Source organism: Argopecten irradians, chromosome 7 (assembly GCF_041381155.1).
Source record: "Argopecten irradians isolate NY chromosome 7, Ai_NY, whole genome shotgun sequence".
NCBI classification, from domain to species: Eukaryota; Metazoa; Mollusca; class Bivalvia; order Pectinida; family Pectinidae; genus Argopecten; species Argopecten irradians.
In genome coordinates, this window is record NC_091140.1 from 37725999 (window position 1) to 37752591 (window position 26593).

At 33.4% G+C, this 26593-nt stretch overlaps 1 protein-coding gene across 3 annotated transcripts; it reads left to right on the forward strand.

Annotated features, from left to right (window-relative positions):
* Window positions 1–1389: 1389 nt before the first annotated feature.
* On the forward strand, window positions 1390–25879 carry LOC138328332 (deoxycytidylate deaminase-like). Of its 3 annotated transcripts, XR_011209193.1 has the most exons (4): window positions 15316–15617; window positions 18009–18154; window positions 21958–22156; window positions 24166–25879. XR_011209193.1 is itself a non-coding variant. In XM_069275099.1 (3 exons), the coding sequence occupies exons 1-3, from the start codon at window positions 1873–1875 to the stop codon at window positions 24224–24226; spliced, it is 294 nt and encodes a 97-aa protein (XP_069131200.1). In that variant the 5' UTR covers window positions 1390–1872; the 3' UTR covers window positions 24227–25878. The 3 variants fall into 3 exon arrangements, 1 of the variants encoding a protein (XP_069131200.1); XM_069275099.1 differs by lacking the exons at window positions 15316–15617; window positions 18009–18154 and adding an exon at window positions 1390–1906 and having other exon boundaries at window positions 24166–25878; XR_011209192.1 differs by lacking the exons at window positions 15316–15617; window positions 18009–18154; window positions 21958–22156; window positions 24166–25879 and adding exons at window positions 1748–1906; window positions 5381–5594; window positions 6437–6560.
* The last annotated feature ends 714 nt before the right edge of the window (window positions 25880–26593 follow it).

The window sequence follows — 26593 nt, forward strand, 5'->3', positions numbered from 1 at the left end:
AGAAAAGAAACAATGAACCTGTATTCAGAACATTCCTAGGCATTACAAACCAGGTGAGCGATACAGGCCTCTGGGCCTCTTGTTTGGTACATGCACACCTATCTGTGGTATTTTCAAGAAGCACTGGTCGATATCAGTCAGGTAGTCAATTCGATAGGGACTCCGTGTTCAAGGGGTAGGTATTGTCTGATAGCAATAATGTTGCATTGAAAACGATGATTTGACATTTTTTACCCAATTTAAATATTTTTGGAAAGCGTTTTCAGTATTCCTATCTGAATACTGATCTTCTGAACGAATATTTCTTTATCTTATCGCAGTGCTCGTTCCAATAGAGAATGCAAATAATAGTATACAAATGCCGCTGACACCAAGTAAATTTCGTTGAAATTCCTTCGATTGTTTCGGAGCAGTAGTCAATCGATCATTTGTGTCTGAATTCGGACAGACCGACGGAAAATTTAAATCCCTGTAACTTTGTCGAATTTATTTAATGTAACAGTAAGTTTTTTGCTATGTCAGTGTAATATTTGGAGGGATTTTTATTTGATGGTCATAGAAAAAAGTATCTAGGGGGAGAATAGTGAAATATATAAGGGGGGAATATTTATTTGATGGTCATAGAAAAAAATATCTAGGCCGGGGAGATTAGTGTAATATCTAAGGGGGATATTTATTCGATGGTCATAGAAAAAGTATCTGGGGGAGATTTGTGTAATATCTAGAAGGAAATTTATTTGATGGTCATAGAAAAAAATCTCTAGGAGGGTTAAGCATCCGCGAAGCCCACTCAGCTTTTTGGGAAGCTAATACATGTATAAAGTTATTGTTTGAAAATTAACATCCTGACAGACAGACAGACGGAGACCAACCAACACTATACTCCACCCCTTCCACCAACAGGGCACTGACAACGATGCCTTGAAGTTGTTTCATAATATATCATATAAAACGAAACCTGACTCTATACCCTATTCCATTTAATCTTATAGTATCCATTGTTTATTACATTATCTGTTCTACTTTTTCCGCTGAACAAACTAGAGAGACGAATATTTTGAAAGCTTTAAGGTCGACTTCATGACCTAGTTTAAAATATTCGGTTTCCCTCTAGCATGATATCAGCCTTGTCAAGTATTATTTTGTATTATCGTTGGCACCTGCTGTACACTTCCTCCATTTGATCTAAGAAGTAGAGACGCTCACGCCCCAAAACATCTGGTTCTATTTTCCTTGTTATTTTCCCCAATATTATCCATAGCAATACATCTTGTTTGATTATTGTATTGCTATTACAGTAATTGAATTTGTAAGCTACACTGTATATATTATCATCTTGCATTAACTATACATACATTTGTATATATCCAGTGTATGCTAATAAGTTTAAGTTTGTCCAATAAACTATAGCTCCTGTCGTATATTTTCTCTTATCTATTCTTTTATTACAAATATTGAAAAGTTCTTGACGACAAACCAAAATAAACGGTTTAAGACTATCTAATGAATAGTATTTTTTATAGATATTGAATTATGTTTACGTCCTTGTTCCGAATGGGTAAATTTAATATTTATATTCATACTCGACGAAAACATATTACCGTTTTCATAACCAGTTCTGCAATACGAAAATTCAAACGAATATGTTCCATACGAAATCATTTAGCATATTAGAAACTGGAAATAAACGCATCCATATATAAAATTCCCATTTTACTAATCAAGTTAAGCTGAATAGACTTGTGTTTACGCTGACGCGTCATAAGCACACATGTGTGCATATAAAATACGTGGTTCCTGGTGTAACGATGTGCACCATCATCACGGCACATGTGAGGCTTCAGTATGATGTTGTTTTGACGTGATCTTGCCATGGCTACCCGGTCCTGTGACGGGACTAAAGCAGGTATGTTTGTTTATATGACCTTGTATACACGGGTAGACTGACCACTAGACCCTTAAAAGACTTTCTCAGTTCTTTACTAGATTATCTACCCCTGGTTTGAATCAGACATGTAGAAAAGATAAAATGATCAAGTTAGTGATGTTTTCAATATCCTAGAGACTGATGGCCAGACTGATACATGAGTAACGAGATTAGCTTCTGCTAAGTTTAATATTTTACTGCACATGTGTACACTGCATGTACGTGTACAAGGTGTATTGTTGAAGTCTATAAATGCTTTTAAAATCTTAAGGAAGAGTATAATTATTACCAATACTGGTTTGCCTATAGCTGTAATATGTTTCAACAACATATATACAATTGTGTATCTCAGTCATGTTTTATTCCAGAAAGAAATATTTACCTGTTTGTGTATAGATATAAAGACACACTACTCTTACATTCTTTGTAGAATTATACGTAGGCCTATTTCCTACGCGGTGTATCACATCAGAAAAGCTGATTCACAAACAATGATTGGAAAATAGTAAATAAACTAGCCATAGTATACATGGTTAGTAGTATTATGGCGTACACCAACTTCGCTACCCAAGGGTCAGGAAGAGTATACGTACTCAATACCGTTATAATTGACTAGCGAAGTCGGGGTAACACGTGTGTTTTAACAATAATGCACCTAACAAAAGATAATAAAATGTGGTATGCATGCCTCACAACTCTTTAAATGCATTGCTTTGACAATTGAATAGAATGGATGTGTTTTGTCGACTAATGGAAAATATCAGTCAGGTATGACGATGTTATTGATCAGACACTTAAATATGTTGTCAGTTCATTATTTATGTTATTCTTGTGTATTTTCTTGTCTTTTTGTTTACAATTGTGTTCTGTTTTTCTTTTTTGAATATAATCCTAAACTCAGATGAAATCGTTTGTGCTGTGAGAAGGATATGTCTTTTAATATAGATCTGTGAGATATTATTTATCAATTCGACGACTAATATTGATTTATATGTTTTAGATTTAATAACGATATTACTATTTTCTGTATTTTTCTTCTTCTTTTTAAGAATTTTTTTAGGGGTGGGGGGTCATACTCGAATAAACATGTTATATTTTTTTCTTCCAAATATCCATTATGCTATTAGTTATATAGTCAGTTACTGACCCCCTATAAAAGCATAGAGGGTCAGTAAGATTTATAGGGGCTTCCCGAACACCAACTCTGGCTAGGATGGGGTGTTTTCAAAGGCGCTAAGGTGTGTTGATAGGGAGTTATAGCCTATCTCAGAATTATTCTCAGTGCAAGATCACATGTAAATCTAAGGTAAATCAACTCACCTGGTAGGTGATCAGCAAATCAGTAACTGTTATTGTCAAGATGCTGCAGAATGGTGTATAAAACAGAGGCATACTTGAGAGAAAAGCATACTTGCCATGATATTGTACTGTAAAATATATACCAATTAAAATATCTTATTAAAAATACACATTCTGTTTAACTATAGTGCTTTAATGCATTACTATTATAAATTATGTGTGACACTCTAATAAATATTGTACAGTGTGTTTTTATATAATGATTTAAAAAAAGTAATAATGATTATATAATAAATAATATAAAATATATTAGTGAGTGCTTGAACTTAATTCCTTAACAAAACTGTAGCATATCTTATGATGTATCTCTTATCATAGGTATGAGTATAAAACGTTACCTGAGTTGGTGTTAGAGTGAAACAGACTATAACTAAACTTCAAAGGGTTCCCTACATAAATACCTACTGTGGGGTAAAAACTCAAACAACGTCTTAGAGACCAAAACACTTTATGGTAATAAGGGAAATCTTAATTTCCGAATTTCTCTGAGTAATTTTTTTTCATTTTCAAGCTATTTGTTCCTCAACTATATATATTTTTATTCAAGCATATGTAATATTACAAATTGTGATATGTTAATACGTGTCCAAATTCAAATAAATGAAACAGCAATTTGCATGTATATGAGTGACCTATTGACGTTACTACTGTACTTTGTATATAGATACATACAAGCATATGCAGTCTTTAGATAAAAACATTCTACACATTTTTTTTAATTAATTACATCAATAATAAAATTCCATTTGTTTATAATTTTATCTCCGTTTCTTATACAGTGTAAGAGTAAAGCCAAGCTTCTATTTTTTGTAATATGATAGGTATTATTAGGTCTAGTTTGTTTTTCTCTTTCATAAGGTATTATTTAGGATATTTACTATACCCTTCTATGTAGTAAACTACAAATGCAATCAACGATTATTAATGTGTATAACGTATAGCGGGTTATTTCAGCGGGTATAATATTTTAGCGGGTATAATATTTCAGCGTATAATATTTTAGCGGGTATAATATTTTAGCGGTTTCGTTTGACACCATCGTGACCCTGAAGTTTAGAATTAGAAATGTTTTATACGATGATTTTAATACTGCTTTTACGTATTTGTATTATTGGGACTAATTTACATATCGCGTGATACTTGATAACCTTTGTGCGGGATTATAATGTTTCTTTTGGTAATGGAATGACGTCAAAAGATGATATTCCGCGCTAACGGCATGTCAGCGGGTAGATCACAAAGAGTTACGTTGCATCAGCATTGGAGATACTCATGCTGCACAAACGTTATTGAGTATCACGTGGTACGTGAATTAGTTTAATATTGCTGTATATCATGAAATTTTCGTCGTGTAAAAGCTCTTTGATTACGTTATTGCTAATGAACCATGAAATTGAAAAAAAAAAAATGAAGTATGTTTTGTATATGATAGTAGTCGCTTTAACAAAGACTAACTATGAAAGTTTTTTTCTGTGAAATATATTGAAATTTCCAAACCACGTAAAAATATCCATAGTATTTCTTGTATAGTATGTTTTATTTTAATATGCAACTTTAACAATCGTTTTTAATATCTACGTTTTCAAATATAGAGAACAGTCCTTTTTTTTCTAGACGAATAACAATTACATTTCATCGAGTGGGATGGATATTTCACGAGATGAAATATAATTGTTATTCATCAAGAAACTAGAAATATTCTATTTATATGTATTCCATTTTTATGTCTCTGCTCTAGGCCTTGACTAGGCCAGCTGATATTTGTACATGTATTTTATCCAAAAGCAAATTTTCTGCTTACTCATTTTGTTCAACACATATGGCATAAATTTCAAGGAAAAATAACACAAGATAATTTAACGCAACACATTTTTGCTCCAACAATTAAAAATAAAAAATCAATAGGAAAGGTAAACGTAATATTATAGGTTTGGTTTGAATTTTTAAAAACAATGTATATGCTGTGTTTTGATCAGCCAGTATTGGATGAAAAATACTACATGTGTACTTATTTTTTCACCATAAACCCTTATATTTCACTGTGAAAAATGTAAATTTAGTGAAATATCTCACCGATTATTTTCACTTTTCCAGCGTGCCACGCTGAGATGAATGCCGTAATGAATAAACATGCGTCGGATAATAATGGATGAACGATGTTTGTTAGTCTATTTCCATGCAACGAGTGCGCGAAGATAATGATACAATGCGGCATTAAGACTATTGTCTATTACGACGATAAAAACATCCACAAACCAGAGGCAAAGACATCTCAGCTAATGCTGAAAAAAGCAAACATTAATATAAGGTACCTTTTACCATATCTTCGATATTCTATCGCTGTCGTTTTATCCACCCCTGGACTACCTCATAGCAAAACTGGACGACACTTCAGGAGAAAAAAAAGATCAATGACATGCATACAGTGTATTCCTTTGAAGGTAATAGAGAGTGACGCCCAACTTCAATTCATTTAATGAAAGGATCATATTACTGTACCTCTTTTATCTGTTATTGCATACGAAGTCATCTTTTCTGCAGGGTTGGATATAACGACAGTGATGGTAACCCCTGGAGTATCTACAAACTTATCTTTACCTGTTTCACTTTTCATAGTTTGCTATAGGTCTCAGTCATTTGGTAGGTTCCCATTTCAAACCTCTTCTTTTCATGTAGGATTAAATATATATAAAAAAAACACATCTATGTGTTCAATGTTTATGTTTTTATGAACATTCATGGCCGTCTTTGATATGTAATTTTATTTTTTTTTTCGTGTCTTGACAAAGGGGCAAATCACCTTGAACATTCGACAATATCTTGTCCACACTGTTGAAATTCCTTCTTTGTCCCATATTTACTTCTTCAAGTAATTCGTATCCTACAAACACGTGTTAATAAGAATCCAGTTTTATCTGGAAAACACCGTTGATATTACTTCCTTTACACACACACACATATATATGTGTACACGTATGTGATAAGTATTTATAAATATCGCATACGTTGACATGTTTGTAGCATGTGAATGAGACTGCATGTATAGTGATAAAACAATATGAAACTATGTATATGTAAAAACAATACGTTTCAAGAAATTAATTTGTTTTATAATACCATTGTTTTACATTTTTTGTTTTCTTTCTTCAGGAAATATAAGCCAAACGGGACATCACTTGTAGTAGAGCGGCTGAAATGCAGGTTATGAACACAGAATCATTGTAATATATTTTCAGACAAGTGTACATATTTTTATTAAATACATTTTACATTATTTAATGTTTTATTGTTTGTTGTATGTATGAAAATTATTGTACAATTATTTGATTTAGAGAGAAGAAATTTTCGCGAACTGTTTTTTTTTACTCTTATTCACATTGAACATTTGCGCATTTGTCAATTTCTAACAGCGATAAGCTATATACTTATTAGGTTTTTATTACATGCCATTGATTAATTGGAATTTATTTGTGGAAATTATTTCGACCGCGGATATAGCGAAGTTTAACTCACCGCGTATACATTCAACAACACAGTATGTATTGTTATCTGTTAAAGGTTACCTTAAATATGCTATATTTCTTGTTTTGAAATCCTTCAGTATTGCTCAGAAGTATATGTATTTCAAATTGCGCTGTAGTAGGTCATGTTGACCAACGAATTTGTTTTCTGAAGTTTAAAACAATTCGCTTCGCAGTCGTAAAACAAAATAACTTTTTATTTAATATTGAATTCAACCTTTTGATATATAACGTCTGAATTGACCATGTGGTTCAGCCATAAAACCATATAGTCCTTAAAAGACAGTGTACAATATGCTGCTGACCCTAAGGTATATTCTACAATATTAGATATAATCTGATTTCCCATATTCTCATTGGCTAATAGAGGGTCACGTAGAGTTCAATATATAGCCTCTATATTGACCCACTACAATCGCATTAGCACTAAGACATCCAGCTTTACCAAGGTATTATGGTTTTACATTTCAACAAAAAGTTTATTTCAAACAAACAAGTTGAAATAGGATCGAACAACAGGCAGTGCCTATGTAAGTTCTCTCCCTGGTAACAAAATGTATATATATACAAATGACACGAAAGAGTATTTGAAAACATTTGAAAGTATATGTTTCATAGGTCATGACAATATATCATATATTATTAATGAGATTATAGATAGTAATTTTGTTTTTCAAAATGTATAATAATAAAGAAATGAGAATGCAGCAGCCATGAGGAAATTACCTTCACCCACCAGATACAGACCAGAAAGTCCATGTGGCTAACAAGCCGATGGTCATCCACCAATGGGATTCAGAAATTCTACCATGGCTGCTGTATTCATGTATATGACTTCAAAGATAAAATGTTGCAGAATATTGAGATAAAGTTTGGTCTAAATTTATACTTGTCATGACACATGCATTAATTTTAACAATTACCTAAACAGATATGTAGCTAAGATAAATGTATTAATCATATATTTTAAAAAGTATGACAATTTATATAATAATACCTAAAATTTACAACTAATAAATGATAAATGATAAATGCCCATCGGAACAGATGCTATTATAGATGTGTTTTTCAGAAAACTAATTAATTTTATTAATTAAAGTTATATGTGCCGTATTTTTCATACTCACGAATCAAGATGAGCTTTTAATATGTTATTCATCACCAAAAATTACCAACTTTTTGAAAATTACAGTACTTTCAATGCATAGGTTTTAATTTTACATGTACAAGTAAGAGCAGACCATGAAGCCAAATTGTGGTCTACAATTTCATTACACATTTTTACAATGTTATCAGTAATTGTAAAGTGATTTCTGCAGGTATGTTTCCATGTAAACATATTTAAGTCATAAAAACAACAATTTTTCAGTACAAAATTTCTGTGTTATTACTAACGTTTATAAGTCATCTGAAGCCATTTGAATGATTTTTAAAGTTTTATTCATCAAAACTTATGGTTTTTAATAGATTAACAACGAAAAAATAGCATGTCAAAATTTTCGCCCAGTTACGTCACATATAACTTTAAGGTATGGTATCTTTAACCACGATTAGTTAATCAATTCTTCAAAGTTATTGATGAATCATATAATTAGAAGTTATTATGATGGTGGTTATATGTTATGAAATCTATTAGTAGCCCTTACAAAATCTATTGTACACTGAAAGATATTCAAGTTTGTTTCATTATTACAATCATTACAGCCAGACAAAAGTATTTGAAGGTCAAAATGGTTATGAGTAAAATTTATTAACTTATTTTGGAGAGTTCTGCGCTGTTCATTGTAATTACTACAGGATAAGAAGTAATGTTCAGTGGTTTCATATGCATTACCACACTCGCACAATGGTGATTCTGCTAAGTGATCATTATAAAGATCAAAGTTTAAAATTACTACAGCAGTTCCGTAATTGACATATCAGAATATCATCTTTCCTTTTGCCTAAATTTAAAAAAGTTTTGTTCTTAGCATTATCTGTGGGTGTAATATCACTAATATTCTGGTTTAGAAGTTTTTTAAATTGGTTAATAGAGGTGATATTGGTTAAATCAAATCTAAGTGCAAGTTCATTATAATCTTTCAGAGTTTTTGGAATAAAACTATTAGCATAAATGGTAGATCTACTAAAAGGAATTGCAAATAATCTTTCATTTCTTAACAAATATGGGTTTTCATTATTAAAGTATTGTTCAATTAATTCGTTTAGATAGGAGGGAGCAGTTCCTGATAAAATTTTATAAAGAAGGACAAGTCTATGTTTTTTGCGCCTTGTGGCAAGTGTATCCCAGCCAAGTTCTGAGTAAAGTTTATAATGAGATGTTCCCTTACGCAGTCCAGTGATAATTCGGGCAGCCTCTATTTGGATAGATTCAAGAAGTAATGCTTCCTGTTGTGTACAATTATCAAACAAGATATCACCATATTCTAATATTGGTCTAATATATGAAACATATATATTAGTTAAAGATTTTCGACTCAATTTATATTTAACAGTTTTTAAAAGGTTTTATACGATTACAAGCTTTTTTGTAAATGTAGTGAATATGGTGGTGCCATTTACCATCCCCAGAAAGAAATAAGCCTAGATGTTTGTGGTTTTTGACATTTTTGATAACCTCATTTTGGAATAAGACATCTGGACATACAATATTTCTTTTGCGACTGAAAGTAAGCGATTCTGTTTTATCTGGGTTGAATTTAATATCCCATTTTTTAGACCATTTATCTATATTTTCAAGGTCCTCAGATACACTTTTTGCTGTATCTAAAGGAGAAATGTCTGTGACCTTAAAAAGAGAGATATCATCAGCAAATAGTCTTTTATCTTTAGTTATACAATCAGTTATGTCATTTATATAGATTAGAAAAAAGGAAAGGACCGAGAACTGAGCCATGGGGGACACCCGCACTTACCTGACGATATGAAGAGGAGAAACCTTCAGTTATAACTCTGTGGTGACGATTATCTAGATAACTTTTAAACCAATTTAAGACATTACCTTTAACACCATACATTTCAAGCTTATAAAGTAATCCGGGGTGCCAAACCCGATCAAAGGCTTTGCTAATATCACAAATAGATCTAGTTTCTAGCCCTTCATCTAATTTTTTTATAAATGTGTCATACATTGAGAGTAATTGATAAATAGTTGAGTCTCCTCGAATAAATCCTGATTGGAATTTTGATAACATTTCATGTTCAACAAGATGATTGTATAAATGTTTGAAGATAATCTTTTCTAATATTTTACTAAGACAAGATGTAATTGAAATTGGTCGGTAATTTGAAATGTCATTATCACTACCTTTGCCTTTATAAATAGCATTTATATTAGAAAGTTTCCAAGACGAAGGAACAAAGCTAGTTGATAATGTTTTGTTGAATAAAATAGTTAAGGGTGTAACAATTGATGATTAAAGAAGTTTCAGGACCTTAGGTATTATGCCATCAGAGCCAGCAGGTTTATTTCCATTTATTATAATTAATTGATCTCTGACTTCCTGTTCCTGAATTAAAATATTATCAAGTATGTTAGGAGATTCTGGGACAGCAGGCAAAGGATCAATATTATCAGAAGAAGTTGATATTGATGTAAAATAGTCAACAAGACCTTCGGCTTTATCTATAGGATGGAACAAGAAAGAATTATTATAATTTAATGGTGGAATAATAGCGTGTTTATTATTGAACTTAAGTAGAGTTTTTGCGGTTTTCCACCATTTAAACAAAGAAGTATTTATATCATTTAAAGATTTTTCTAAATTATCCAAATATACAGATTTTGCATTACGAATCAAAGTTATGGTTTCATTTCTAAGATTTCTAAAATTTTCCAAATGAGCTGGATTATTAGTTTGAACTGCTTTTTTATGAACTCTATTTCTCTGTCTAATTTTTAGTCTAATCTCACCTGTCATCCATGGCTTGTCATTAGGTCTTACAGTTAGTTATTTTCTTTTGAGGTATACATTCATTCATAACCCTATTTATAGAATCACTAAGTATGGAATTGAAACTATCTGCATCATGGTGTTCACCAATACTTACCCAGTCAATATTATTTATCATTTGATTCATCTTGACAACATCCGCTTCGTTATAGAGATAAATGTTTTTAGCGTATGTATGTTGTTTAAAAACAGAATGACAAAAACTGAAATTAATAACAGAATGATCACTGCATATCGGAGGTGTTATATGTGTATTTTTAACAATGGTATTGTTATTTGTAAGAACAATGTCAATTGAGGTAGAGGAATCAGGTGTTACTCTTGTAAAATTATTTACAAAGTTTGTCATGTTATATTTGCTGAGGAGTCTACTAAAAGTGGAATTAGGCTGTATGGTGAGCATATTTACATTGATATCACCAGTGATAAAATAATATCAGCATTTGTGTGTTTCGAGTCATCAGTAACATGATCAAGCATGGTATCAAGTTTATTCCAGTAGTCAATATTACTATCTGGAGGTCTATATATACAACCTAAAATTACTTTACTGTTTCCAAATACAATTTCAGTCCACAATACTTCTAAATCATTTGTCTCAAAATCATCCCTTCTCTTTACAATGACATTTTCCTTATGATATCTTAAAATGCCACCCCCGGGTCGCAGGTGTCGGTCCTTTCTAAGAAGTTTTGAAGAAAAATGTTCAAGGCATAAATCAGAATCAATTACTGTATCATTTAAATGGCTTTCAGTTAAGCAAATGATATCTTTATTATTAAGTTCTGCTTCAATAACATCAAGCTTTTTACGTACTGATCGGATGTTGAGGCATGCTATATCAAGACTGCGTAAAGGACCTGGATTTTTTTCTACATCCATACACATGGTTTTAATTGACAAGATAGCAATAAGTGAGAAATGATTATTTGAGAAGAATATGGAGAAGAAAATTGTGTATCTTTCAGTATCGTCGGATAAAGAGAGGAAATGAATAATACATAATTGAAAACTATATATGTGTTCTGATTTAATTCCTACAGTGGAAGTAAAGCCATTGGCAAATGCACCATGCAAGTCAATCGTATTGACTGTATACATGTAGATTCTATCCATTGTCAAAATGGTGAGATTTCTCAAAAAACAGTATGAGGTGACTATCAGTGACCACAACTACTTCCACATAATTTCGGTGGGGTTCCGATAGGCATTCATTAATTGATAATATAGCTACACCAAGATAAATGTTTAGACATATTATTATATACAATATTAATAATATATACATTTGTGTTACCTTTGCATGAAAAACTTCCATGTACATAATGTAAAGAGGCGGATTGAGGATGGAGTTGTTTCGGATGATCAACATCAGATAAAAGCTTAGGTTGTCGCATTAGATAGTAACGTTAAATTCAAACATTTAATTGAGTCAGAGTATTGATTAAGCTAAAAGAAAAGGGATATTTAACTCGGTCCGGATAGTGAGTTACAATATAATATTAATATATTATTATATTTTTTTTCCAGATGAGTGGGCTATAGCTCACATAGTGAATTTCCATATTTGTATATGAATAAAAAGTATAATAAATTTAGAGTTCAACAATTACATATCCAATTTGAGAATACAACATTGGTATATACAGTCTATTATATGTATACCGGTAAGACTAGCTGAGTTGTGTCCCTTTTATTAGTAGTAAATTATCCATACATGTATATAATACAAATGTATATGAACTTTGTAGACACAACTACTAATGTGTCATTTTCCTGTAATAGTAAAATTCAATAATGTTATAAAATTTATTTGCATAACTTAAATTGAAAATAATTACAGTAATAGTCTAATTATTTATTTAATTAAAGTACATTTAATTATGATATAGTATAATAATTATATTCATATATAAGGTACATATATGTACATGTTTAAAGTCAGAAGTCTTGAGACAGCTCCATGTCCTTGCATATCACGTTCACATACACAGGCTGTAGAACAATTTAACTGGTGTTTTGCTGCGTTTTGCTGGGTCTGGTGGGGGGTTTTTGGAGGAGGGTCCGGGTAGGCTCTAAGTAAAGTATTATGGTTTTCTTTTTAATAGACAACACTTTATACATATATGATTTTTAGTAGCTAAGGAAATGTAATTTCAATTTTTAGCTGACCTGGTCGGAAGGACCAAGGTGAGCTTATGCCATATCGTCCATCCGTCAACAATCGACTTCTTCTCCATAACCGCAGGTCGGATTTCAACAAAGTTTGACTGGTAGCATCCTCATAGGCTACTAGCTGAAAATTGTGCAAATGATGGGGCTAACCGAGGGGCCTAAGGGGCGGGGCCAAAAGGGGTCAATTTGGCTATTTCAATATAAACGACTTCTTCTCTAAAACTAAGCATGGAATAGCACTCATAAAACAATGGTAACATCCTTATAGAGTGGGGATTCAAAATTGTACAAATGATGGGGCTGACCCCCCGGGGGCCTGAGGGGCGGGGTCAAAAGGGGTCAATTTGGCTATTTCCATATAAACGACTTCTTCTCTGAAACTAAGCATGGGATAGCACCCATACTGCAATGGTAGCATCCTTATAGGGTGGGGATTCAAAATTGTACAAATGATGGGGCTGACCCCCGGGGGCCTGAGAGGTGTGGTCAAAAGGGGTCAATTTGGCTATTTATAATAAACGACTTCTTCTCTGCAACTAAACATTGGATTATGCTCATAATGCAATGGTAGCATCATTATAGGGTGGGGATTCAAAATTTTGCAAATGATGGGGCTGACCCCCGGGGCCTTAGATGTACTATTTTCATATAAATTACTTCCTCTCTGAAGCTATGTATTGGATAGCATATTTGTATGGTATCTATAGCATCATTATATGGTTGTGATTCAAAATTAAACAAATTTTGGAGTCAATTTTGCTAATTTTTCTAATTGTTAAGAGTCTTTGTGATAATTATTAAAAAAAAACCAACAGGTGAGCGATACAGGCCCTCTGGGCCTCTTGTTTAAAATAACATACAATAAACAGATGTCACGGGAGTGCACAGGTAACTGTAATCAGCTTACAGAATGTAGTGGAGTTTAGACACTTTATGCATGGTATCCGAGGCAATCGGAGCACCTCGCACTTCTGCAAAATCTAGTTTCTGAGACGTGACGAGGTGATCCGATTAGTACCGGAGGGTTCATTGTTTGCTAGCTTACGTGTTCCAAAGGACCGTGACATCGACGTCTTTCGTTGCTCTTTCTGACTCCTATAATGTTGTAAAATGACCTCTCTGGAAATTGTTCGTACAAATTAGGTAATATGAAAATTGTCATTGGTCCACTGAACCCGAAGAAGTCAGATGCGTATCCAAAAGTGGTTGTATCTATATGAATTATTTTTCTCTGAAAGAAAAAAAAAAGATTAATATAATACTTCCATGTAAAAGTGGATCATGTCAAAGCATAAACTTATATATTATCTTTTGAGGTGGAAAATATCAAAGTTTCCACCTCACAAGATGAAATATTACTGGTATTCATCAAGAAACACGAAATGTTCTATTCATTACATTTTTCTCGCTTTCATTTACGAAGACCATCACTACTAGTTCTGCCAAAGTTTAGTCCGCCATTTTATTTTAAAGAGTATTCGCCCTTATGATTATCACTTCGTACTTTTTATGAGCATAACGCCCATTGCTACACAAAAATATGATGTCATTTTTCGCACAAACTAATGCGGTAACACTCAAAATTATATTTTCGCTGTCTATGCTGCATTCCGATTGGTCGAAATGGAGTAAAAATATTTTCACTTTAGTGAAGTATATCATATTTATGTTCACCGTAAAACTGCGAAAATGTAATAAAAATGTTAATTCACGTGCTGTATCAGGACAGTCAGCTCAACCTAGGTTTTCGAGTTACGTGTGCAAAACGATTTAATCTGTATGCACAGATAAAACTAGTTTTAAGATAATATCATCTAGACATCATCATCATAACATCTAGATATAATTTTCCGTTCCTGGTACAGTTTGATATATTAAGTCAAAGTTTTAAGGTCATGCGACAGTTTATCATTTTATCGAGCGTTCAAGCCTGTTGGTATCTCGGGACAAAATACATCTGATCTTGTAACAAATCATCTTGTTTCACATATAACGAGGCTGTATGTAAGCCATATTGGCAACTTGTGTATAAAATGTACTTATATCTCAATGCTATATAACAAACTGTATGGTTGTGGCCCTTTTTGGCCCCCATATCCATCAATTTTAGATTAGTATTAATGAATTAAGCTTTTCTGTTTGAAATATTTAACTGAAATATTTGTTAAATACACTGTATATAGCTTATTCAATTATAATGATAAACTCTATATAAGAAATGAAGCGATCTTGACAGTTTTAATAATTTTCTGTTTTTCTGCTAACTTTATACTTATATCAAAATTTGTTAGCGTATCACAGTTTTGTGCATATTTAATTTTTAATTACGCTACATAACGTCAGTACAGCAATTAAATCTGAAGATGACTATAGAAAATAAAATGAGATATCCTGCGTATTTATATTCTATTTATCATATAGCATAAATAACTTATTTCAATATTTTAATGCTGTTCTGCTCTTATGTCCGTCTGTCTGTCCGAACAGCATTTGTATGGTCCGTCTTCAGTACGCACCATCACTTTTATTTCCGCCTTTCTTATTCTCAAATTCCATTTATATGCTTCTCTTGGTTCCCAAGTGAATTTTTCTATTATAGATATCAATTATATAAATTGGGAAGAGTATTTTATGGCTATGACTGTTGTGTCGGCACAGCGAAGCAAGGACCCCAAAACACAGGTAACTTCCAACAAGACAATGCATATAATAACTAAAGGCCAACTACCTTTAATAACATTAATAACATAAGAAAACATATATCGATGGCCAAAGATGAGGTAACAACAAACAAACATGTGCAACATTTCCTACGTAATATATGGGAACTGTAAAGATTCATTTCGCTGTTTTGCCGCATGGCGTAGCGATAGTCAACTACCACGTGGTAATTAGGACGACGGTGGGAAACAAAGACAACCCGCGTTATGAAAATTAACATTTTATATTGTTCAGCAGGTGATGATAGATGTAGTATTAACGGTAAGTTAATAACTTTTGCGACTATACAAAATTATCGATCTCGTTTTACATTCCCATTTTAAAAATTAAAAGCCGTTTCGGAAAGGTGTTGGGTCGTTAAAGCTTCTTCTTTATACTAAAAGGCCATGTCTTGGTAAGTATGTATTAAACAAATATCGAGGCCTTAGCACAAAAGGCCTAGTACCTTGATACACTTTTTAATCGTCATTTGTATAAGAAATTAATCTTCAGGGCACTATTTTTATGGTTTAGATAAAGTCTCGGGGAGTGAAAGGAAAATTGCCGTTTATTTCCGTTTGCAAATAAGCATAACCTAAATACAACTAGTAATGGTTATTCTTGTCTAGGCACGTCATTAATCATATTTCCAGGACAAAATGTTGATATTCATACAATTTTTTTGTTCTATCTTATTCAAACACCTATACTTTTTTTGTAAAATGTACCAATCGGTTTGTAATTATGTTTTTCACTTGTATAATCAATTGTTTTTCGCCAATTGTTCCAGTTTCATATATGCATTTTTATGATACAGAAATTTGAAACAAACTTTGACTGTACTTCAAAATCCATAAGAAAATATTTTCAAAGAAATTCAGTCAACTTTCTTCAATTTACACGGAAAGGAAAAATTGATAAACAAATGTTATGTATGGTGATTATAGAAAAGGGGGTTACGAGTCCCTCATGTTGAGTCATTTTGCCATGCATTGAAATGCTCCTGGATAAGTAAGCTCATGAATCCTATATATTGCTCACCTTGGAAAACATTAGTATTAGATAAGTTAGAGTTGTTTGGTGGAGATAGTATTTCCAGGATGACAAAAGAGGGACTTTCAAAAGTTTTGAATACTTTTTGGAAAGACATTTTACTTATATGGTCTACTATTGTAGAATATAAAGTGCCCACAACCCCTGATATGATTATTTGTCAACCGATCTGGTATAATAGGTAGAAAGTCAGTTTTTATAGACATTAGTGTGTTAAAGGAATTTTCTTTGTTAACGATTTGTTAGAAGATCAAAGATTTATGTCTTTTGAAAGGTTTACCGAAAATATGATGTTGATATTACTTTTTTGGAATAGCATGGCCTTATATTATAAATGCCATACCCACGGACTAGAAGCAAATTCTCAGATAGCAAAATAATGTACCAACAGAGATTTCTTCAAATAAAATGATTGACTACATTAAGGATAATGACAAAGTACAAAATACTTTGACAACTTTGGCTGAAATCTGCATTAAAAGGAATCCTGTCTTCGCTTGTATAGATGCCTCTTGATTGTCATGGCTCGTTGTAGATGCGGCTGTCACTTAGTGGGTAACTTCTCTGTGATATTTGTTAGTCAAATATAAAACAAAACCAACTAGTCAAGGAAAGTGAAACTACGTTTTACAATTGAATATAGTTGATGACATGGAAAACTTATTTCAAGACTTACTACTGATAATACTAAGCTTCATAATTTCCAGTTTAAGGTATTGCATAATACTCTGTATACTAGTGTTAACTTGATAAAGGCTAAATAACTTGAAATAGAAAGGTGTACCTTTTTTGAAAATGGAAGGGAGACAATGTTGCATTACTTTTGGGATTGTTGCTGTGTGAAGTCTTTTTGGTCCTCCTTTTTAAATTAGATGCAAATAAAATATGACCCTATGGTACCTTTCAATCCCCAATTAATTCATTTGGGGGTAAATGTTAACAGATCGGAGTATGAAATATTTTGTTTTTGATATTTTGTATCTACTATTGTAAATATAGGGAGACAATCCCAACTTTTGTTAAGGGTAAGCTGTATATATCTTTTTACCAAACAAAAAAAAAATGAAAAAGCTGGGCTTTACTCTTACACTGTAAATATGAGAGAAAAAAATATAGACAAATGAAACTACTATGGATTTAATTCAATAGGAAATTAAGCAAAATATCTTGCTTATAGGGATCTATAAGTACAGTACTATAGTAATTGGACATACACAGCACGTGTAACATACGTGTAACATACGAGAGGTTACCCAAAACGTTCATAATGATCGCTCAAGAATGTCTATTTACATTATTTTTGTGGTATCGGTGTTTTAGGTCGGAGCATTTATTGTTAACGAAAAAAAGAATATTTGGTTTGGGATACAATGGTTTCCCTGATGGCTGTTCTGATGACAAATTTTCATGGGAAAAACTCGAGGAAAAGGACGAGGAAGGAAAATAGAAAAACAAGCATCTATATGGTAATAAATAGCAAATAAACAACATATATATGGTAATATAAAGCAAAAAAAAAAACAAAACACATTTATATGGTAATATAAAGCAAATAAATAACATTTATATTGTAATATATAACAAATAAACAACATTTATATTGTAATATATAACAAAATGAATAACATTTATATTGTGATATATAACAAATAAACAACATTTATATTGTAATATATAACAAATAAACAACATTTATATTGTATTATATAACAAATAAACAACATTTATATTGTAATATATAACAAATAAACAACATTTATACTGTAATATATAACAAATAAACAACATTTAGATTGTAATATATAACAAATAAACAACATTTATATTGTAATATATAACAAATAAACAACATTTATATTGTAATATATAACAAATAAACAACATTTATATTGTAATATATAACAAATAAACAACATTTATTTATGTAACGCGCCCCATATTGAATATATTCTTAGAGGAATTGCTCCATACAAGCATGGTTAACATAAAAGCGCAATCCAATCCCTATATTTACACTCACACGACTTTTTATTTATACTTTATGCAATAAAAATTGTCATTTGAAAGTGACGTAATTATTCAATAAAAGTCGGTAAAAAGTGGGAGGAGCTTACTCAATTGAACAGCGAATTATGACGCTTCACGTAAAAATAGAATTATTCATTCGCGACGACAAAAAAGTTCAATATTTTAGTGTTAAATAAACATGACAAACAAAGTAAATTTATGAGATAATTTTATTTAATCAGATCAGATTTTTAAATATATATTCAATTTTGCTAAAAGTTAATATATAGCGTTATAACATAAAGTATTTGTACTCGGCCACATGTGTGAACTCGGTGACCGTTGTGCAGCGAGGCGAAGCTGACGCACGCTTACACACTGGAGTTTGCTGAAGTTGTCAAAAACCGGTTTTCAAGTAGCTCAATGTGTTTGAGATTGTCGTCTGACTTGACGATATTACATCCTTGGGAGCCATGTGATTATATAATCTACGCTTAGATCCATCGCCATCGATAGATTGAATAACTTCACTTGTGTTCGATGGATACAATGTAGCTGTGTTGACGCGTAACTGTCAACACGTGGATTACTAGCGGTGCATGTTTTATAATACACACGATTAAATTCTCAAAGAACAGAGACAAGAGGATATGTTTATAACTGACCTCTGTCAAAGGGTCCCACGCCCGTCCACCCCAAAGACTTGATCGTAGGACGAACACAGACACAGAGGTAATGTTTACATTTGACATCCATCATTTTTAACAAAAGTGAAAGCACTGCACGTCGCCCCGGTCGGGATATTTTTCCCGTTTCTTTATACAATTGTTAATTTTAAAAAATGTTTGTATCATGTATAAATATAAAACATATATGTATTGTTCATATTTTTCCAAATTTCTATGAAAAACAACAATATACACGTAATGTTGCGTCAAAATGTAAACAAAGCCATGTGTTTCTTTAAAAAAAAAGTAGCCCCTTTACGTTGCATAGAACATTTTCATACGCAAGTTCAAAGTTCAATGTTACCATGCAGTTATGGTAAACAAAATTGGCTAGTACTTGCGTATAGTGAACAAGCCTAGCAATTGTAAATATATTGTAATGTATAACAAATAAACAACATTTATATTGTAATATATAACAAATAAACAACATTTATATTGTAATATATAACAAATAAATAACATTTATATGGAACCATTAAGCAAGTAAACAATATTTATATGGTAATATAAACAAGTAAACAATATTTATATGGTAATATAAAGAAGTAAACAATATTTATATGTTACTATTAAGCAACTTAACAACATTTATATGGTACGATAGTATTTAAAATCGACAACATTTGTATGATGATATACACGTGCAATTCACGTGAATTTCATGAAAACCGGGGCAAAATTTCTTTTTTACTTGAAATCCACGTGAAATTTAAGTGAAAAAAATCACGTGCAAATTCACGCGAAGAAATATTGCCTGTGTAGAACTTATAATCAACAAAATTTCTAGTAATAATGTAATAATGTACATGTAAACCAATGTACATATGTATATATGAATTGAAATTGTCAATAGAGCTTTTCAATGGAACAATATTTATTTCACATCTTTCTGTAAATGTCCAGGGTAATACTCCCAGTGTATGTAGTATTTCACATGCTCCTGGATAAGTAAACCTTATTATAAAGTCACAATAATTATTGAACTATTGTATTATGACGTCATTACAAATGGCGGTCTCAAAGAGCGAACCCTGGAGCAGAAAACGTTAATATTTCTCATAAATGATGTGCTATGAGAGAGGAATTATCTGTCATATGTTTGGAACGGAGGTTTAATAGAATCTTATATGGGTCTGTCAATTGGACAAGGATATCTCAATCCGGGAAAGTTTTTGGCTTGTCAATCAGAGGATTGCCAAAATCTTTCACGTGGGTTGAGATATCCCTGTCTACTTGAAAGATCCATGATTGATTTTTTTTTAATTTTTTTTTGTTATGCTTCAAACTTGGTGATATCATCGACGAAACATACCGCGGTTACGCCGCATGTATTGATGACGTCACGTAATTGTCTAGAGCGTGTCGATTATCTTAAATCCCCCTGTGTATGATAGTGTTTTCTCCTATACTTCAAAGGGATATCCCCGGGTTGCTAGGGAAACATAACTCTATCTTACACAGGAAGGTGTAAGGTAGCTCACACGCGCTAGACAATAACGTGACGTCATCATTACATGTGCATTTTCGATCACGTCATCCAATTTGACGTATAACGACGTTCCTGTAATAATGGCGCGATGAAAAGGCTGGAAAACAACGCGAATTTCGGATTTTCCTATTAAGTATAGGAGAAAAAGAATCCAACATGGATCTGTCAAGCGGACATGGATATTTCAACCCTCGTGAAATATTTTGGCCGTCAACCCTCGGCAAGACTTGGGTTGACAGCCAAAATCTTTCACTCGGGTTGAGATATCCCTGTCCACTTGACATATCCATGTAAGATTCTATTAATCTTTTCCTTGACAACCGCGGGACAACCCTGTCAACTATGAGAGAAAAAAATATCTCACCCTCGGAGTCACCTAATTTAGTCACTCCAAGAGTGAAATATCACCTCCTTCATAGCCTCATAGAGTCTTTTCTTTCATACCTACGGGTGTAATACTGGCTGGTCTAGGGCAATACACTCATGTCGCCTGAGGCTGTATTGCATAGCTACCTATGCAATAAAGCCTCGTGACGTCACGGAGTCATCAAAATTTCTGTTCCTCGGTAAAATTTTAACATTTTTTTTTGACAAACTTGACTGGTTTTACTATAAAAAATGCAAACAACGGATTTTTTGTTGAAAATATCACGTAATTTTTCTTGAATGAAAAATTGACTTTCAGCCGTGGATTTCTTCGAGTTTATGTCGAAATGGCGGGATATTATAACTGTAAAATTGCAATAAAACGTCGAGGTATGAAAGAAAATTACTCTTTCATAAGTGGATATGAAGGATAGGGATATTCTTCCCTTGGGATCATAAAATGTTGCAAAACCCTCGGCAAGCCTCGGGTTTTACTACATTTAGTGACCCTCGGGTAGAATATCCCTATCCTTCATATCCATATATGAAAGAGTCTTATATCATTTTACGTGGAAAGGAGTTTTATATACACAAGCATTTTCAAAAGGAAAATAAGGAAGTTTAGTTTTTATGTCATCTTTCAGAAATAAATGGGTTTTTTATATCTTTATTTCAGTATGCCATGCAGAAATGAATGCCATCATGAACAAGATGTCTGTCGATATCCAAGGCTGTACAATGTACACAACACACTATCCTTGTTACGGTTGCACAAAGCTCATCATTCAGTCTGGAATCAAGGAAGTTATCTATTACGCCTACCATGAAGAAAAAGCTTCTGAGAGGATGCTGAAATGGGCTGGTATTACAACAACGTAAGTATCTAGATATAGGGCATAAATAAACCTTCCTATTACACTGCCATCGGGGATATTAAATTATTTATCATACCGAAACATTGCGATTCGCTACCCTGGGGATAAATATTACTTCAAAACGCAGTGATTAAAAATCGTCGTTTTACGCTTCGTCCGTCATTGTTGTACAATCGGAAGGGGAGATGACTTCATGTGAAGTCGCGCACCAGGGCGATGTTTATTCCCCCCAATGGAAATACGATGTTTTATTTCCCGGTCATGTGATGTATTTCAACTAATCACAGAAACTGTTATAAACCATCCTCGATACTCCAGGGCTTCCGATCACTTACGATCTCTACCCCTTCCCCCCTAACTATCTCATAGTAAAACTTGAGGCAGCTCAGTGGAAAACATTTGACCAATCAGAGGCCAGCAAAGATTTCATTTAAAGACTACAGAGAGAGAGCGACGCCTAACATCAAAGCCACACAGTCGACCACAGTGTACCGTTATACGGCTCTTTTGATGTACATCTAAGGAATGAATTACCTGTTCTGTTCTGTTGCCTCCAGTTTTACTATGATATAGAGTAGGGATATAGAGATAGAAAGTGATCGGAAACCCTGGAGTATCGAGGATGGTTATAAACATGAGATATAGTAATAATATTATTATAAGAAAGAGGCAAGCCCTCGGGAAATATTACATCTTTGGGTAAATAAATATTATTATTTTAACTCACCGATGAGTCACAGGCGGTGATTGGTCGAGAGACGTCACGTGTGAGGGCGACAAAACATCGTGTATCCCGCTGAACGTCAAGTTCAAAAATCATGTTTCTCCCCATGCGGAGCCCCTCGTTCGTTTAGCAAGATTTGTCGTTCGTATAACGGAACTCTCCGAGGTATTCCGATAACAAACAAAATTGATGGCAGACGACGCTTCCGTCTGCCTTTGACCGAGGAAATTAGTAATATTCTTATGATAACGATACAGAAAACACAATTAAACTCGATGTAATGTTTATATGATATAACATGCTAAATGGAGTTGATTTGGGCTGAAAGATACGGTAGCCTAACAGTGTTTGAGCAAACAACTTAAATTCTAGCCATTACGTTAGACTTGTATTCTGGCGCTAGGAAAAAACCTTTTTCCGGTATAATAAACAATGTATTGCCCTGACAGTAGGGAGACATGACGCTTAGTTTACCCGCGGCTACGCCCTCGGGAAATATCTCATGCCTTGGCTAAACAAAGCGTTATGTCTCCCTACCGCCAGGGCAATAAATGTATAATATCACACTGCCACCGGGGCCGTGAATGCATATGATTGGCTTTAAAGAGACGTATGTAAGAATAACATTAATAAACATAGATGATGGTTGGCTAAGCTAACTCACTTGTAATAATCATAGACGATTGGCTGGCTAAGATACCTCACTTGTAATCATCATAAACGATTGATTGACTAAGCTAACTCACCTATATGATGTTCGTAAGAAATTTTCTTTATCGTCCTATTAACAGATAGTTTAAGAATGTATCAGGTCTCAGCACCCTCGGAAACCCAGTGTCTAAACTCCACTACGATCCGTAGGCTGATTAACGTGGGAAACCGACGATGGGACTCGGTGGATGACGAAACAAAACTAGACCTACGGTGGCAACTGTGGGTTTCGAGGTGTCACGCCAATATTTACATCATAGACATGTTGACATCGGTGAAAAATGAGTCCGGTATAAACCGGAAGTACCGTTTTTGTCAGATGTTCCTTACGTAATAACAAAACAGGTCGTTTGTTTGATTAATTAACGTCCTATTAACAGCCAGGGTCAAGTAAGGACGATTACATCACTTAGAAATGAAAATAGTCAATTGTTAGAATACATGGACGCTTATTAACTCCACTGCTTAGAACTTCAAATCTATCATGGTGTCTGGCTTTTAGATTTGAGTTTGAAATAATCAATAAAGTAAACACTGTTCTGCCGCTTTTATATACTTTAACATCTTGTTCTAGGGGATACAAGCCTAAACGAAACATCCCACTGACGATTTGGAACACAGAGCAGGAGTTGTAATCGTGGGAAAATGATTACGTGAGGTTATCGGTAATCAGTTGGTTGAAGATATTTCATTATTAGAGTGGTTGTAATTAATACATCCGAACGTATTTTTATAATAATGAAGACTATGTAAATTATATTTAATTACAATCGTTTTTATCGTGCCTGGTTTGATTTCATATAATTAGAAACAGAAAGGTAGCAGTTAAAGCTATATATTAATTCCTGATTTAAAATGTTGATAAATTAAAATGTTTAACGGTATTTTAAGTTTAGGCTAGTAGAGACATAAGAAATGGTCAGGAGTAAATGCAAATGAAAGAATATATTCAACAACACAAATGTTGGTGCTATCCAGACGTCACTAACTAAAATAAAATTTTATCTGTGACAATGAGCATTATACCGTATGCCATCTTAATGCATGGGGATACACATCATTATTTTTAAAATATTCCATGATATTGACTACAAATTCAGTTTTCATTAAAGTTATATGTGTCGTAATTTTCATACTCAAAATGAGCTTTTAATGCATTATCCACCATTGGTAGTACTGCCCAAAGTCATGTTATATACGTCTACAATGCAGTATAACAACTACACACGGTTAAACCAGGAAGGCAAGTTGTGAAAGTAATTTATCACAAAATTCTCTTTATATTCCGTGATTTCGCCCTTGTAATATTTTTTCGTGTGTCACTAGTGTGATATAACCTGGAGCAATTTTCATGGCTGAAAATGCATTGTGACGTCAAGACAAAACAATAAAATGACGTCAGGAAACATGACGTGACATCAGGATTTCGAGGACGGCGGGACAAAATGGCGGCCTCCGCTGGATTCACGCAATACATTTTGACGTAAGATTCTTCGAAATGTACGATGTTGTAGTTATGTGATAAATTGTATCTGTCGAATGTATGTCCTACAAGTAAAACAGAACAAAGGACATTAATATGTAATTGTTATCAATACATTTAATCATGAAAACATGACTGTATGAAATTTAGACCCGCATTCTTATATTATCAATGTTTTCAAAGTATATCTTACACATCATACAAGAAATCCTGAAAAAACTGTCTTTATGATTCGAATATTGAATTGTTCTTTGAATAAAAACTAAACCCATGATTAAAATATCAAAAATAATCTGAAGAAAATACAGTGGAATCTCGATAATCCAGAATTCGATAAACCGGAAAACTCACAATCCGAATTGAAATACCACGGAAAGGATTTGCTTATTGGTCAAATTGATGGAATTAGGCAGTCCGAACATACCGCAATATGGATCAATGGTCCACTGTATTTACTTATATATTCAAACAATAAAATATTCCAGATATCATTTTGTGTGTTACATATGTATTTTACAAGACAGTTAATCATAATGACAAGTAGCGATTTATAGGATTTACCTATATTTCCACTATTGGGCCCCGCCCCTCCTGCCCCCCAGGGGGTCAGAGCCAAAATTTATACAAGTTCTGTTCCCCTTCTCCCAAGGATGATTGTGGCCAAATTTGTTTACAATCCATGCAGAACTCTAGGACAAGTACCGATTTATAGTTTTTACCTTTATTTCTCCTATTTGGCCCCGCCACTCCTGCCCCCCAGGGGGTCAGAGCCAAAATTTATGCAAGTTCTGTTCCCCTTCTCCCAAGGATGATTGTGGCCAAATTTGTTTACAATCCAGAACTCTGACAATACGATTATATTTTTCTTATTTCTCCTATTTGCCGACAGGGGTCAGAGCCAAATTTATGCAAGTTCTGTTCCCTTCTTATTGTGCCAAATTGTTTACAATCCATGCAGAACTCTAGGACAAGTACCGATTTATAGTTTTTACCTTTATTTCTCCTATTTGGCCCCGCCACTCCTGCCCCCCAGGGGGCAGAGCCAAAATTTATGCAAGTTCTGTTCACTTTCCCCCACGGATGTTTGTGGCCAAATTTAGTTACAATCCATGCAGAACTCTATGACTAGTAGCGATTTAAAGGAAATGTTGACGGACGGACGACGGACGCCGCGCCATGACATAAGCTCACCGGCCCTTCGGGCCAGGTGAGCTAAAAAGTTATATATAGGTACACGTAATCAGACCACAGGGGGTTGTAATAAATAACAAGAGGCCCAGAGGACCTGTATCGTTCACCTGGTTTGCAATGCCAAGTAATGTTCTGGATAAAGATTAATTTATTTACCTCTAATTCCCTATTGGGTCCCGCCCCTCCTGCCCCCAGGAGATCAGAGCCAAAATTTATACAAGTTCTGTAACCCTTCCCCCAAGGGTGTTTGTGGCCAAATTTGGTCACAATTCTTGCAGAACTCTAGGACAAGGAGTAATTTATAGGATTTACCTCGAATTCCCCTATT

What these genes read in the sequence shown, in the direction of transcription:
- LOC138328332 (XM_069275099.1), top strand. Translation starts at nt 1,873, where the DNA reads ATGGCTACCCGGTCCTGTGACGGGACTAAAGCAG. An exon ending in CTGTGACGGGACTAAAGCAG is followed by an intron (nt 1,907 to 21,957) that starts GTATGTTTGTTT and finishes TCTTTATTTCAG; the next exon opens with TATGCCATGCAGAAATGAAT. An exon ending in TGGGCTGGTATTACAACAAC is followed by an intron (nt 22,157 to 24,165) that starts GTAAGTATCTAG and finishes ATCTTGTTCTAG; the next exon opens with GGGATACAAGCCTAAACGAA.